The 13,644-nt window shown below is 51.0% G+C and overlaps 1 protein-coding gene across 2 annotated transcripts in view; it reads left to right on the top strand.

Annotated features, from left to right (window-relative positions):
- Window positions 1-2,628: 2,628 nt before the first annotated feature.
- The window catches only part of IQCA1 (IQ motif containing with AAA domain 1), a 146,546-nt gene continuing 135,530 nt past the window's right edge, over window positions 2,629-13,644 (top strand). For both annotated transcript variants that reach the window (XM_038574286.1, XM_038574288.1), the window contains exons 1-2: window positions 2,629-2,848; window positions 12,023-12,347. In XM_038574286.1, the coding sequence (XP_038430214.1) occupies window positions 2,838-2,848; window positions 12,023-12,347 (336 nt within the window). In that variant the 5' untranslated portion in view covers window positions 2,629-2,837. The remainder of the gene's footprint in view (window positions 2,849-12,022; window positions 12,348-13,644) is intronic.

Genomic DNA, 13,644 nt, shown 5'->3' with positions numbered 1-13,644 from the left:
TCCAAAACATGAAAAGACCATCAAAGACGGGTGAGGCCACCGAGCCACTGAAATAACCGGCTCCCAAACTGTCTCGTCCCTATTCTCGTCAAAGGAGACTATACCTCCTCATTGTTTAAGCCGTCAGACATTGGGTTTTCTATTACTTGCGTTTGAAAACATGCCAGTTCATACATGAGTGCTGCATCCCCTGAGGGCTTTCATATCTGGGAATATTAACTTCAGGGAGTAGGAATATCTTGGGTCACATTTTTCCCCAAAAAACCTTTGTAAATGTTGCAACCTTTTCATCTGACGTTGAAAGCTACCGTGGAGACATCTGAGGCCACCAGGTCCCCCTGCCACTCCTCCCTGAAGTTCAATCACACATCCAGGAGATCTTTGGTGTTGGTTGTTCTATACCAGCTTTTCCTGGAACACAGTGAGCACGTTTGATCTGCAGATTTAGTCCTCTTCTTTCAGAGATGTTTCCTTACATCTTTGGGAAAAAAGGACATTAATATTGGAGGACTCTTTTTTTGAAGGAATATCAACTAACCTCTTCCTAATTGCTCAAATGACACAGTTTTCTTCCTGTACATTCACTGTAGCTGATCCAAGCGTTTCCTGTAATGGTCTTTGGTCTTTCCAATTTGGTTTCTCTACTGGACATTTCTGATTTTCATTTGGTTGCCTCAGCTGTATAATCTCTCTCTTCCCATTGTGCTGTTTTTATCTTTTCTCCCAGCCCTTATTCTATTAAGTTAGTGTCCTCGATTAATTTATTCTATAACACAGGACACATGTGAAGAGTTTTCTTCTTCTATTGGGTTACATTTTCTTCCACACTAGATTCTTCATCTCCCTCAACCATCATGTAATTCTTTTTTTAAAGATTTTATTTATTTATTTATTTATTTATTTATTTATTTATTTATTTGAGAGAGAGAGAGAGCACTCGAGTCCAAAGTGGGGGTGGGGAGAGGCAGAGGAGGAAGAGAAGCTGGTTCCTCCCTGAGCGGGGAGCCCCGATGTAGGGCTCGATCCCAGGACCCAGAGAACATGACCTGAGCCATAGGCAGACGCTCAACCACTGAGCTACGCAGGCGCTCCTCTTTTGTTTTCTTTTTTTTTCCCTTCTCTGGTTATCAAAGTCTTAGATTTGGATGCTGGATTTGTTGCTTCCATCTTATTAATATCTAACTGGGATTTGCTCTTTGTAAATTTTCTGTTCAAATACAACGTGAGCAAATTCTCCTTAGCTGCTCTCTCAGTATATTCAAAGGAGCTTGAGAGCTGGAAGCTTGCACTTTGATCTACTTTCCAATGACCCGTATCCACAGTGTGGACTAGGATTGATCCAGTGGATGTGTGCAAGCCCTGGGCTCTGTTTGCTCCTAAGATTCTGGGAAACTTCTACCACCACCCCCGACCCTTGTTAGAAGCCCATCCTGTTTCTGTGGCAAACTGTCTTTGGATTTTGAATCTTTGCCTCTTATACGGTGCAAAGTCCTAAAAAAATGGCAAGCCCTAGTGATCTGTTCTCAGCTCTGGGCAGGTCCTGTGGGCGGTAGGGGCTGTTCTCTACTCCCAATAGTTTCATCTCCCCTGGATTTCCCCAGGTGGCTTCCTTCTGTGCCCACCTTCCCACCTCACTTTGCAGATTCATGTCTTCTTTGTATCAAAAAGCATTCGTGAGAAATCTTGGTATTTTCTCTCCTTGGTTTCCTTCCCTAGTGGAGATTTTGGAGGAACAGGGGTGGGATTCGGATGCCATTCTCCGCTTCTATTTCACCGAGTGCCATTTTTTGAAGTTTACGGTCACAAGGTCCTACTCGATTTTTTTGTTTGTTTCCTTGCTCCTTTCTCTTGTTATTGTTGTGGCTGCTGATTTTTGCTGTTCTTTTGTCCATTTCATTAGTAATTGTGGGAGAGAGGCTCTGTGATCCATCACGCCGTCATTTTCATGCGGATGTCTCTTCTCCGTGCTCTTTCGACTGCATGGGCTCTGAATATATTCCTGTAGGAATCGCACGTTAAAAAATTTTGTGTGTGTGTGTGCAAAAACAATAAAATTGCAAATGCATCTCAATCATTACTAAAGATGAAGAAAGGACGGCAGTGAAAGCAGACACTCACAGCAGCTTGCTAATAAGGAACTTCCACATAGCGTCTTCCATTTACAGCACACTAGCTCATCTCACTTCCATTTCGCCCCAGAAGGCGCCCTGCATCCCCAGAACCTAAGTCTGCGCTTGGGCGGGAGAAGTCCTGGCAAGTCCCGAACAAAGGAACGACTGTTGTGTCATTTTACAGATGGGAACACTGAGGCTACAAGCATCAAGGCCGCACATGGGAAGGCGGATGAAAAGGGGGCAAACGGGGACTCGGGAGGACGGCGCGGGGGGACGAGGCGCCGGCGGAAGGGACCGGGGCTGGGCCCCGTGCTGGTCCGCGCGCAGGTGAGCTCCTCCGCATCCTGGTCCCTCGCTGGCGCTGGACCAGCATCCCGCAGGCGCCGCGCGGTGGTTGCCATGGGAACCAGGCCGCCGCGCAGGCGCGTGGAGCTCGGGGGGCGGGGGGTGGCCGGCACTGCGCAGGCGCGGCGTCCCGGTTGCTAGGTTCCGCGACGCGGCCCGCTGAGCCCGGCCTCGGGTGGGGAGGGAACGTTCGAGCCCACCTGGCCGAGCCTGCGCGCGCCTGCCGGCTCTCGCCTTGTCCTGCCCGGAGTGACAGGCTAGCCCCGTCCCCCTCCTCCTTCTGGACGCCCCTGGTGGCGTCCCGACGCCTGCAGCCGGCCGCCCGTCAGCGGGAGACGGGGGAGCTTCCAGGCGGGCGAGGGAAAGAGGGAAATAGCCATGTCGAACGCGTAAGTGATGGGCGGCCGGCTTATGGCTGGGCGGGCTTCGGCGGACGGAAGGGCGGCCTGGCCCACTTCTTGTCCTGCTCTCCTCCCCCCTCCCCTCCCTCTTTTTACATTGCAGCAAAGAAAGCTGGGGCTCGGGATAGAGTATCAGCCTCCTGGGGACCGGGAGGGCGTTCGCCCAGGCCTCCCAACGCCCCGTCACTGCCTCCCCCCACCCCACCCCGGGGGTGAGCTCCCGCAGGCCCCTGGCGGTGCCCTCGCTGCCGTCTTTTTGGAAAAGCAGCATCTCCAGGACGCTCAGTCCTCGCCTGCCCTTTAGTCCCTCTTGCGCAGCGGCACAGGGGCTGCCCTGTGGGAACTCCCAGGTGCCCTGTGAGGTCGAGAAGGAGCTGCAGGACGCCCCCTTGCACCACGTGGCTTTCCACCAGGGAACCCCCATCGGGTGGCCGGGGTACAGGAAGGAGAGTTCCCCGGGTGCTGTGCTGTCCTCATCGTGCCCATTGCACACGTGTGGTGGGGCTGATCTGTGGGCGCTGAGGGTTTGAAATAGGGCAGGACACCTGAGCTTCACAGCACCCCTCTACACAGGGCCTGGTAACATTGTTATTCCCATTTCACAGCTGGGAAACGACACAGAGAGGCTAAGTAGCTCACACCCAGCCAGCAGACGGGCCAACCAGGCGCCGCAGCTCCAGCCTGCAGCCGCGCTATTAACTAACCGCAGGTTTAGGCGACAAAGTAAGAGCAGAGAGGCCGGGGCACCTGGGGGGCTCAGCCATTGAGCCTTCTGCCCAGGGCATGACCCCGGGGTCCTGAGATCAAGTCCCACGTCGGGCTCCCTGCAGGGAGCCTGCTTCTCTCTCTTTCTGTGTCTCTCATGAATAAATTGAAAAAAAAAAAAAAAAAGCAGAGAAGTCAAGGCCTTACTGAGATTTTGCAGGTGGGGACGATCCCTCGGGAGCTCGGTTTTGGACGTGTTGAGTTTGAAGTGCCCGTCGGAGATCAAGTAGGCACTTGAATATTCAAGCATTGAGTTCAGGAGAGAGGTCTACTAGGTATGACGTATAGACTCGACAGGTGTTGGTATGCAGATTGGCTTTATGGACACGGAGTGAGCGTAGACAGAAAAAGGGTCCACGGATGAAGGCTGGTGTCATCCGGTGGTAAGAGACTGAGGACGCAGGCACCAGCAAGGGGATGAAGGTGTGACCAGTGAGGAGGAAGCGAAAGCGCCGTGTCCTGGAAGCCAGGTGAACAGGAAGTAGTGTTTCTGGGAGGGGGGGAGTGAAGGATTCAAACGCTGCCCAGACGAGTCAGAGGAGAACCGAACTGGGCCATGCATTGAGCAACATGGGGCCCCAGCGTGCCCTTGACCCTTGTGGGGGATGGGGTGGGAAGAGTGCTGAGAGTGGGAGGGGACATTTGGAGAGACCCTGTAGACCCGGGAGCATGGCCAGCTTTTTAAAGGGGTTTTGCTATAGCTGGTGTGGGGAAGCGGGGCCAGGAGACAGATAGGAAGCAGTGACATGTAACTTTGCTAAAGGGCAGGACTTGGAATGGACCGGGGGTCAAAGAAATGGGATAGTGTGGAGGAGGGGGGGACTGGGGTGATGTTGCTGGTGGGGGCATGAGCCCCAGCCGGTGGCTCCAGGTCTTGGCTTCTAGGGAGGAACTGAGTTGTTTATCACAGGGGAGTGAGGAGGGTAGAGTCTGTCGTTAATGCTCTTCATGGGGTAGACACCCCGTGGGGGCCTGGAAAGATGCTGTAGGAGGAGACGGTGGTGACGCTGAGGGGCGGTGGTGATGCCACCTGGTGAAATGGGGTTCAGAGCTAGGGGGTGGGGTGGGGAGAATGATCTGGAAGTGGCAGTGAGGAGCAGGGACCTTGACCCTCCAGCTCCGCAGTCGTCGGAAGAGTCTGGTGGAAAGGGAGCCTCTCCTGTGAGGGCTGCACGGGAGGGCAGCCGGGCCTCCCTTAGGCAAGAAGGCCAAGGGAATATTCCAGAAAGAGGACAAACAGCTGCATAGTATTGGGAGAATCTGGAGATTTATCCTGTATAAAATATCTTGGGAAGAATTCCCACTTTGCGAGATTTAGATATTTTTCATCGAAGCCCATGATGTCTGAACAGTCCGGTCTTCCGCTCCCTCACCCACCCAGCCACAGAAAATCTGCCAAGCTATGGAAATCGCAGGCTGGCCGTGTTCAACTGTCACGTTCAGTGTTCTCCACCCACGGTCCTCCTGACTTCAAACTCTGAAACATTTCTTGGTCATACGCCCAAGTCTGAAACCAATCACGCACTTCAAAAAAAAAAATTATAAGTAACCTCATGGATAAAATACCACCTTCTCTTTGCAAGGTGCACTTGTGATCCCCAGAACACTTGCACATCCTGTGATCCCAGCCCGCAGTCATCCTCGGGGTGTCAGAGAGGTGCCGTTAGCCAGATTTGCCCCTTGAGGAAGTGAAGGCACAGGACGTTGTGGCCTGAGACCACCCACCCCAGGAGACGATGCTGATGCGAAACTTACAGCATCCTGCCTTTAAAACCCTCCTTGTGGGACCCCTGGGTGACTCAGCGTGGGACCCCTGGGTGGCTCAGCGTTTGAGCGTCTGCCTTTGGCTCAGGGCGTGACCCCGGGGTCCTGGGATCAAGTCCGGCATCGGGCTCCCTGCAGGAAGCCCGCTTCTCCCTCTGCCTGTGTCTCTGCCTCTCTTTCTCTGTGTCTCTCATGAATAAATGAATAAAATCTTTTTACAAAATTAAAAATCTCTTTAAAAATAAAATAAAACCCTCCTTGCTATGCCCAAGAAAAATAAAAATACGCACACAGGGATGTTCACCGTGGCCTCATTCCCAACAGCCGCAGAAACAGCCCCACGTCCATCAGCTGGAGTGTGGACAGCAGGCTGTGGTGTGTACATGTCGGGAACATACTTGGCAGCAAGGAGAGGCACGTGTGCACTTTGGAAGGGTGTGCTGAGTGCAAGGAGCCAGAGCGCAAGGGCCACCTACTAAGTGGGGGGTCCATGTATGTGAAATGCCCGAGGTAGGCAAATAGAGTAGAAATGAGGTTAATGGTTGCCAGGGGCTGGGAGGAGGGGGCGGGGGACGGGGTGACAGCTGGTGGTTACTAGCTGATGCGTGATGATGCGGGCTTGGCTGGCTCACATGGCTGCCTGATATTTCCCGTCAACCAGTCACCAGCCCCTGGTGCCCCCAGCAGGGCCCTCTGGGACAGCGGCAGGTGCAGGAGGAAGAGGCCCCCACCCAAATGTGGGACTTGGATGGCTCGGGCCTCCAGGAGAATCATGGCTCAGAGTTCCAGCCAGGGCTCCGTGGAGCCACGGCCCTGGAGGGCTTCCTGCCTTGACCCCGGGTGGAGCCCGAGATCGCGCTGAGCTGGGGCAGCAAGGCTTCCCCGGGCTGGGCCTGCCCCCAGGCCGCGTCCACACATTCCTAAATTCTGGGCATGTTCCGTCCATCAGTTTGGGTGTTGTGGCCGCTGGTGGAAGCATCCTGTACCCGACATCCCTCATCATGATTGGTGTGGGTCTTTGTGGGATTCAGGCCGCCCCGTCTGCACCCCATGAGGCAGCCTCCCTGGGGTCTTGCACAATCTTAGTGGCTTCCTGGCTTTGAAGTCTGATAAATGCCCCTGATTTATCACTACGGATCCCACCCCCACTTGTAGAAATCATGGCTATGATTGACATTAGTCCCAAATTCTCGGTAGTATTACATCTGCATGCCAGTCTCAAGAGTCTGCTTTCTGTCCTGTCTCTCCGGCCTCTGCCTGTTGTGATCCTCCTTGCAGCTAGCACTCTAGAATTTTCTTCAGTTACATCTTGTGTGGCTCCCACCGTATCCATTCTTAGATATTTAATCAGTACGAGAAAGAGGGTTTCGTTTTTCGTATTTTTCTCTGTGACTTTTTTTTTTTTGTGGCCTTTATCAATGTCTTGCAACTTTGCTGTACAGTTGACTTCTTATATCTTGTTGCTGATTTCCTTGGATTTTGCAACTGTGTCATTGACAAGCATTTTCTGAATTCTTTTGTATTAATCCCTTTTCTGTCTGCTTCCTCCTTTCTCATTGCCGTCTTTTAGGTTTCTGGTGTGCCTCCGGAAAGTATTTTTGGTCCATGGTGTTCAGCATTTTGAAGGGCTGACAGCGTCCGTCCTTTGGGGGTATGTGGACGGTATTCTTAATCAGGCCTATGCCATAAATTAAATTCATTGAGCATTTTCTTGGCATCTGTGGAAATAACCTTCAGTTTGTGCTGTTCTGTTGCTGTATTTAGCTCAGCTTGTCTTTCTGCTGAATGCTCACAGATTCCTGGGGCGACCTCTTCCCCGGTCAGAGGGAACCACTCTTTTGATCCGGCTCAGTGTCCTGTTTGCCAAGTGGAATTTTCAGATCTGAGCTCTAAACAAAATTAGCCTGTAATTTTCTTCTGTAATGCTGTCCTGACAGGCTTAGGCCAGAAAACAAACCACATGGTTTTCTGTTTTATGTGAACATTGGTTTCACAGCTGGTGTCATTCGCCAGGTCAGGGGACACCTGGGTGTGCCCCGTCCCCCAAGTCTGTGCTTCAGTGAACCAGGCACACACTCAGTTTCTTTTTTTTTTTTTTTTTTAAGATTTTATTTACTTATTCATGAGACACACACGGAGAGAGGCCGAGACACAGGCAGAGGGAGAAGCAGGCTCCCTGCGGGGAGCCTGATGTGGGACTCAATCCCAGGACTCCGGGGTCACCTCTTGAGTTAAAGGCAGGTGCCCGACCACTGAGCCACCCTGCCGTCCCCCCACACTCAGCTCTGGGCACCCTTCCCTGGCTTCACCTCCGCCGCTGGGCAGATATCTTGGTTTCAGCCTTTCCCAATCCTGTCCCGTTCACCTGCTTTCTGAAGGCGCAGCCGGCCGAGTCGCCACCGTGATGCCACCTGATGCTGGCACGAGCCAGAAGGTCCTGTGATGGGGTCGTCTCTGAGAGCCGCTTCGTCTGCTGCCAGATGGCCTCTAACATCCCCCCTACAAACGTTCCCTCTGCCCAGAGTCATCTGGCAGCACGCTCTTTCATTGGCAGTAGTTTTTAAAATATGTCCCAAGCTTGGAGACCCGTGATGCTCGCAGCCCGGGGGCCACCCGGGGCAATGCTCAGGATCCGAACCCAGCGGCCTCAGTGGGGAGGGGAAGTATGTCTTCAACCGCAGATCTTTGCCCATCGTGACTGTGCCACGTGATTCGTCACCCCATTTGCTCCACCCTGACAACAGCAGGCCCCCAAGTGGCTCGGAGCGTGAGCCCTGGAGCCACCAGACTTCTGGGACGCAGGGCAGCGTTGCTGTGTGTGAACGGCAGTGAGGGCAGCACCTGCCTCTCCAGGGGTTGGGGCCACATGAGCCAACAGCTGTCAAGTACTTAGGACGGTGACCGGCCTTACCTACTCGCAGCCGCTGCCACCACCATCATCCGAACCCAAAAGGCTCTTCATGCACCAAGAGAAGCTTCTAACCCTTGGCCAAGGACATGAAAGTCTCTCGTCTCTGTTCCAGGAACATAAAAATAAGAGATGAGAAAAAAAATTTTTTTAATGTCTTATTTAAAAATTTTATTTTTTATCGGCACCCAGGTGGCTCAGCCGGTAAAGCATCAGACTCTGGATTTGGGCTCAGGTCGTGATCTCAGGGTCCTGGTATGGAGCCCCGGGTGGGGCTCTGAGCTCAGTGGAGAGTCGGCTTGTGCCCCTCTCCCTCCGCTCCTCCCCGTGCTCATGCACGCACGTGCTTCCTCTCTCTCTGAAATAATTAATAAATCTTTTTAAAAAGTTTTTAATAGTTCTTTTAAGTTTATATTGACCACACACTAATAATGCATTTATTATATTTAATAGTGTAATATCCCATTTTAAAATAAAATGAAAATATTTTAAATCGAAAAACTAAAGATTTGGAATTTTTTTAACGCAAATTGAAAATCTCTGCACCAGGAGCAGAGTGGGAGCACACAGCAGTGAGCAGGCCCATGCACAGGCATGGACACTGTGCTCTGGGATTGCTGCCCCTGGGGGACCTGGCTCCTGACTAGCCCAGAGGACTGCAGCTGGACCCCCACGAATCCCAGTGAGATCACCCTTCCCAGCAGGATGGAGGTGGAGCACAGGTGCCCACAGCCTGCCCACAGCCTGCCCTGGGCCATGGTAAGATACCAGCTTCTCAGATGGAAGGCAAGCTGAGGAGCCCATAGGCACCCAGTTTATATAAAGAACCCCCATAGATTTACCCCACAGATACAGATGCAGTGAAACGCCGAGATGCCTGCACCCCGATGTTCTTAGCAGCAATGTCCACAATAGCCGAACTGTGGAAGGAGCCTCAGTGTCCATCAAAAGATGAATGGATAAGGAAGACGTGGTCTATGTATACAATGGAATATTCCTCAACCATGAGAAAAGACAAATACCCACCATTTGCTTCAACGTGGATGGACCTGGAGGGTATTATGCTGAGTGAAGTAAGTCAATCAGAGAAGGACAAACATTATATGGTCTCATTCATTTGGGGAATATAAAAATTAGTGAAAGGGAATAAAAGGAAAGGAGAGAAAATTAGTGAAAATATCAGCGAGGGTGACAAAACATGAGAGACTCCTAACTCAAAAAAAAAATTTAAAAATAATAAAAAATTAAAAAAAACCCAAAATAAAAAAATTTTAAAAAATCTAAAAAAGAGAGAGAGAGAGAGAGAGAGAGAGAGAGACACCTAACTCTGGGAAATGAACAAGAGGTAGTGGAAGGAGAGGTGGGAGGGGATTGGGGTGACTGGGTGACGGGCACTGAGGGGGACACTTGGCGGGATGAGCATTGGGTGTTATGCTATATGTTGGCAATAAAGAAAATTTTTAAAAAAGATGTTTTGAAGATAATAAATAAAGAACTCCCGTAAATTAATAGAAAGGCAATCCAATTTAAAAACAAGGAAAACAAATGGATAAATAGTCTGAGGAAGAGAACTTGCAAACAACCAACATGCAGGTGGGTATTCAGTCCCACTTGCAACCAGACGAACGGACATGAAAACGTTGAGATCAAATTCCTCACCCATCATCCGGGTAGGAGTTATGATGATGTATTTTCTGGTGGTGGTGGTGGCGGTTCTTTCATTTTTGGTCAAGGTTGAGATGGTGGCACAGTGCTGAATGATGGTTCTGAGCTCGGAATCACATGGACTGGGTTCAGACACTGACCCCGCCCCTGAGGAGCAGGCTACCTCCCCCCACCTCAGTGGGAGTAACAGGAGCCCGGTTCGTGGAGCGTGGCGAGGACCTAGCACACTTAGCACAGGCCGCAGCATGGGGTCGATTCCAGTACGTGGTGCTTACAGTTTCTCAGAGGGAAGCGTGGAGCATGAGTGAGGAAGGACAGGTCGTGGGACCAGAGCAGAGGACCTAGAGGGGACGCCTGGTAATGACCTTGGGAAGGTCAGTGAGGGACTTGCAGTGAAACAGGGTGCGTTGAATGAGCATCGTTATTTCCCGCTCTTCCTGAATCACCTCCAAAATAGAGGCAACAGAGGATGTCAAAGGCTATAAACACACAAGGGCCAAAGGGACATGAGAGCCTTTGACAGGAGATGCCATGAAAACGGAAAGAAGGAAAGCAGATAAGATGAGGGGGACGAGGCAAGCCAGAAGACGTGGGACCCGTGGGCCAGCAGAGGGGCAGCGAGGATAAAGCCCACCTTCCAGCAGAACCCTGGGAGAGGGGGGCAAGGTCCGGTCCTTTTGAGGTGGGGTTGAAGGTGGTAGGTCTGCCTAAGGGGCATTTCGACCCCAGAGAGCAGGTGCCCAGCTGCCCCCATGCCAGCAGGCAGCCCGGGTCCAGGGATGCCACACACAGGTGAGGGTGGGGTTGGGAGGCCAGGCTGACAGTGAAGAGGACACGAGAGCCCTCCCTCCCCTTGACCCACTGGCTGCATCCAGGCAGAGACTGAGCCCCCCTGACCAGCACAGGATAGACCTAATGGGCTGTGGGCTCCCCCCTCATTCCAGGGAAGCAACCAGGATCCTACCCACCCACGTCCCTCCCCCCGGGAGAGTTAATAAGCCTCTTCCCAGACACACTGAACTTTCCAGTAGCTTTTCATCTGGTTGTTGGATATAAAGAGAGCCAAACCGTCACCCAAAATGTCAACACCACCAAAGAAGTCTGCCTTGGATATATTGCTCAGGGTCCGGGCAGGAAAAGGATGGCAGGCTCAGCAGGACAGTTAATAGAGGGACCGGCCGAAGGGACGTGGACAGGGTTCCATCGAGGAACCAACGAGGGGTGGCCTGGCGTCCCGGGGCTGGCAAAGCAGAGCAGCCACCACCCTGAGCACTCCCAGCCGGGTGCTCACCAGGGACGCCGTGGGAGAGGACACCCTGCATCTCACTCTCCTCCAACTCGACCGAGGGCGCGGACCCCACTCATGCGGACCCGGGGGCCCGTCTCCAGGGCCAGCCGTGCCTCGCCTCTCCTGCCCTGCGCCGTGGTTCTCGGGTTCGTCGTCGCTGCGTAGAGCTGTGAGCCCTTCACCCTCCCCACTCTGGGGCTAGTCCACTGCGAATACACCGCGGTGCGGTTGTTTGTTCTTTTACTCCTAAACAGTTGCGCTGTTTCCCTGTTTGGGCTATTATAAAGAAAACGCTCTTATGTTGATTCTTGATAGAGATTTCTAAGAGTTTCTCTGGGGTATGGTTGTTCGTTCACAGGGTCGGCCCGTGTCTGACTTTACAAGGTAAGCGCAGAATCACGTTCCAACGTGGTGTTGCTCTATCTCATGCCCCACCAGCTGTGTGTATGGACAGGTCAGTGGAATATTCTGGCTCACAGCTTCTTCATCTCTGAAATGGGTACGATCAGGCTGGTCTTACGGGTACGGTGAGGACTCACTTTTGTCATTTAGGTGAAAGGTATTTTTCAAGCTACGTATTTGATAGCGAGAGCAGTAGTCTTGTGCAAAAAGCACACGCAGCTCAAAACAAGACGTAAATGGTCTAAAGGGAACTACATGCCGTGTTCTCGGTTCACACTTGATGCTGTGTCATGGCAGCTATTCCAGCTGCCCGTTTTGTATGGCTCATGAAGGAATTTATGCTTATTTTCTGTCTCCCCCCCTTCCCCAGAATGTATAATAAGATGTGGCATCAGACCCAAGAAGCCCTCAATTCTTTGCTTGATAAAGAGTCCCAGAATATGATGGAATCACAAAGAAATCAAGTTTTCATCTTCCAAATGCTGGCCACCTTCTACATAAAATATGTGCAGATCTTCAGAAACCTGGAGGATGTCTATGACCAGATCGTCCACCCGCAGAAGCGAATACTGATCCGAAAAATCCTGGATGGAGTGATGGGTCGTGTCCTGGAACTGAAGAATGAAATGGTTGAATTGGAATTAACCGAGTTTCACTACTTTGATGACATCCTACAGGATCTAAAGTTGGCTCCTGTAAGTACTCAACTTCTTCTCTTCTCAGTTTCTTATTGTTTTAAATAAGCTATGGAGGCCTGGGGCCAATTTCCTAGTGACTCTCTAGACGTAGTTGCCAGTTGTTGGATGAAAAGTTGAAGCATTGCCCTTAGTTGGACCATGCGGCCATGGACAAGCATTGGGTTCCTGTAGTTTTGGGCATAGACACACCTTCACACAGACCTTGGGTCCATCGGACACTGAAGATGTTGTCTTCCTTGTCACCATGGTATCTGCCCAGGGATGTTGGCTGGAGCAGGCCAACTCTTTGATAAATACCCTGTGACACAGTCCCTCCCGAGTCCCAGTCCGAGTGCCCACTCTTCTGCTTCCAAATGAGATCTCCCTCTGGACTTTGTTGCCCATCATCTTCTTCAGGATGAGCAGTCTATTGGTTGCCAGTTCCTTACTCCCAGGTGGATGCATCTGCTCCTCTGCTTTGGGTCTCTGGTGACTCAGGCATTTTTGGCAATAGGCCTTTGAGACTCAGACAAGAAAGAAGGACATCCTGCCTCTCCCTGATGCCCTGGAGCTGTGAGCACTGTGCCCCCCGACCTTCACTGCCAGACACCCAGAGTCTTCTGATGCTCTGTCTGGCCGAGTCTGCCAGCGGCCAGTGGACAGCTCACTTCAGTGTCACAGTCCTATGAGCCCCGTCTTCATTCTGAAAAGAACATTTCCCTAAAATAAGATTAAAAGGAGACAGTGTTCAATTTTCTACCTGGCATTTTAATGCTTCTTCTTTTGAACATACTCAAGATTCTATAAAGGTTATGTTTCTTTCTGGAATAGACTTTCCTAGCGTTATTATTGCACTTTGTTAGAATGGACTATAAAGAATAGCTAAAATGATTGCAAATGTTGACAATCACTCTGGAACTTTTATGTTTATTGCATTCAGTTATAAGAGCGTGGATTAAAGCACCAGATTTTTTCGGTCAGGTGTACTTTACTCACCCATGTGAGTAGATCGAGAACAACTGAGGATAAACATGAAATAAACAGTCATTAAATCATATCCCTAAGTTGAATTAATAAAGCAATATTAAGTGTGTTAATTTAATTCAGAAAATATTAAATAAGATTCTTGAAGTTGAAGAAGACATTTATGAAATTTGTGTCATGGGCTCCTTCAGATTTTCTTTTTTTTTCTTTTTTTCTTTTTAAAGATTTTATTTATTTATTTATGATAGACATAGAGAGCAAGAGAGAGAGAGAGGTAGAGACACAGGAGGAGGGAAAAGCCATGCCAGGAGCCTGACGTGGGACTCGATCC

The sequence above is a fragment of the Canis lupus genome, chromosome 25 (assembly GCF_011100685.1).
Source record: "Canis lupus familiaris isolate Mischka breed German Shepherd chromosome 25, alternate assembly UU_Cfam_GSD_1.0, whole genome shotgun sequence".
NCBI lineage: Eukaryota > Metazoa > Chordata > Mammalia > Carnivora > Canidae > Canis > Canis lupus.
The sequence above is the reverse complement of the archived record's forward strand: the minus strand, read 5'-3'. Positions and strand labels throughout refer to the sequence as shown.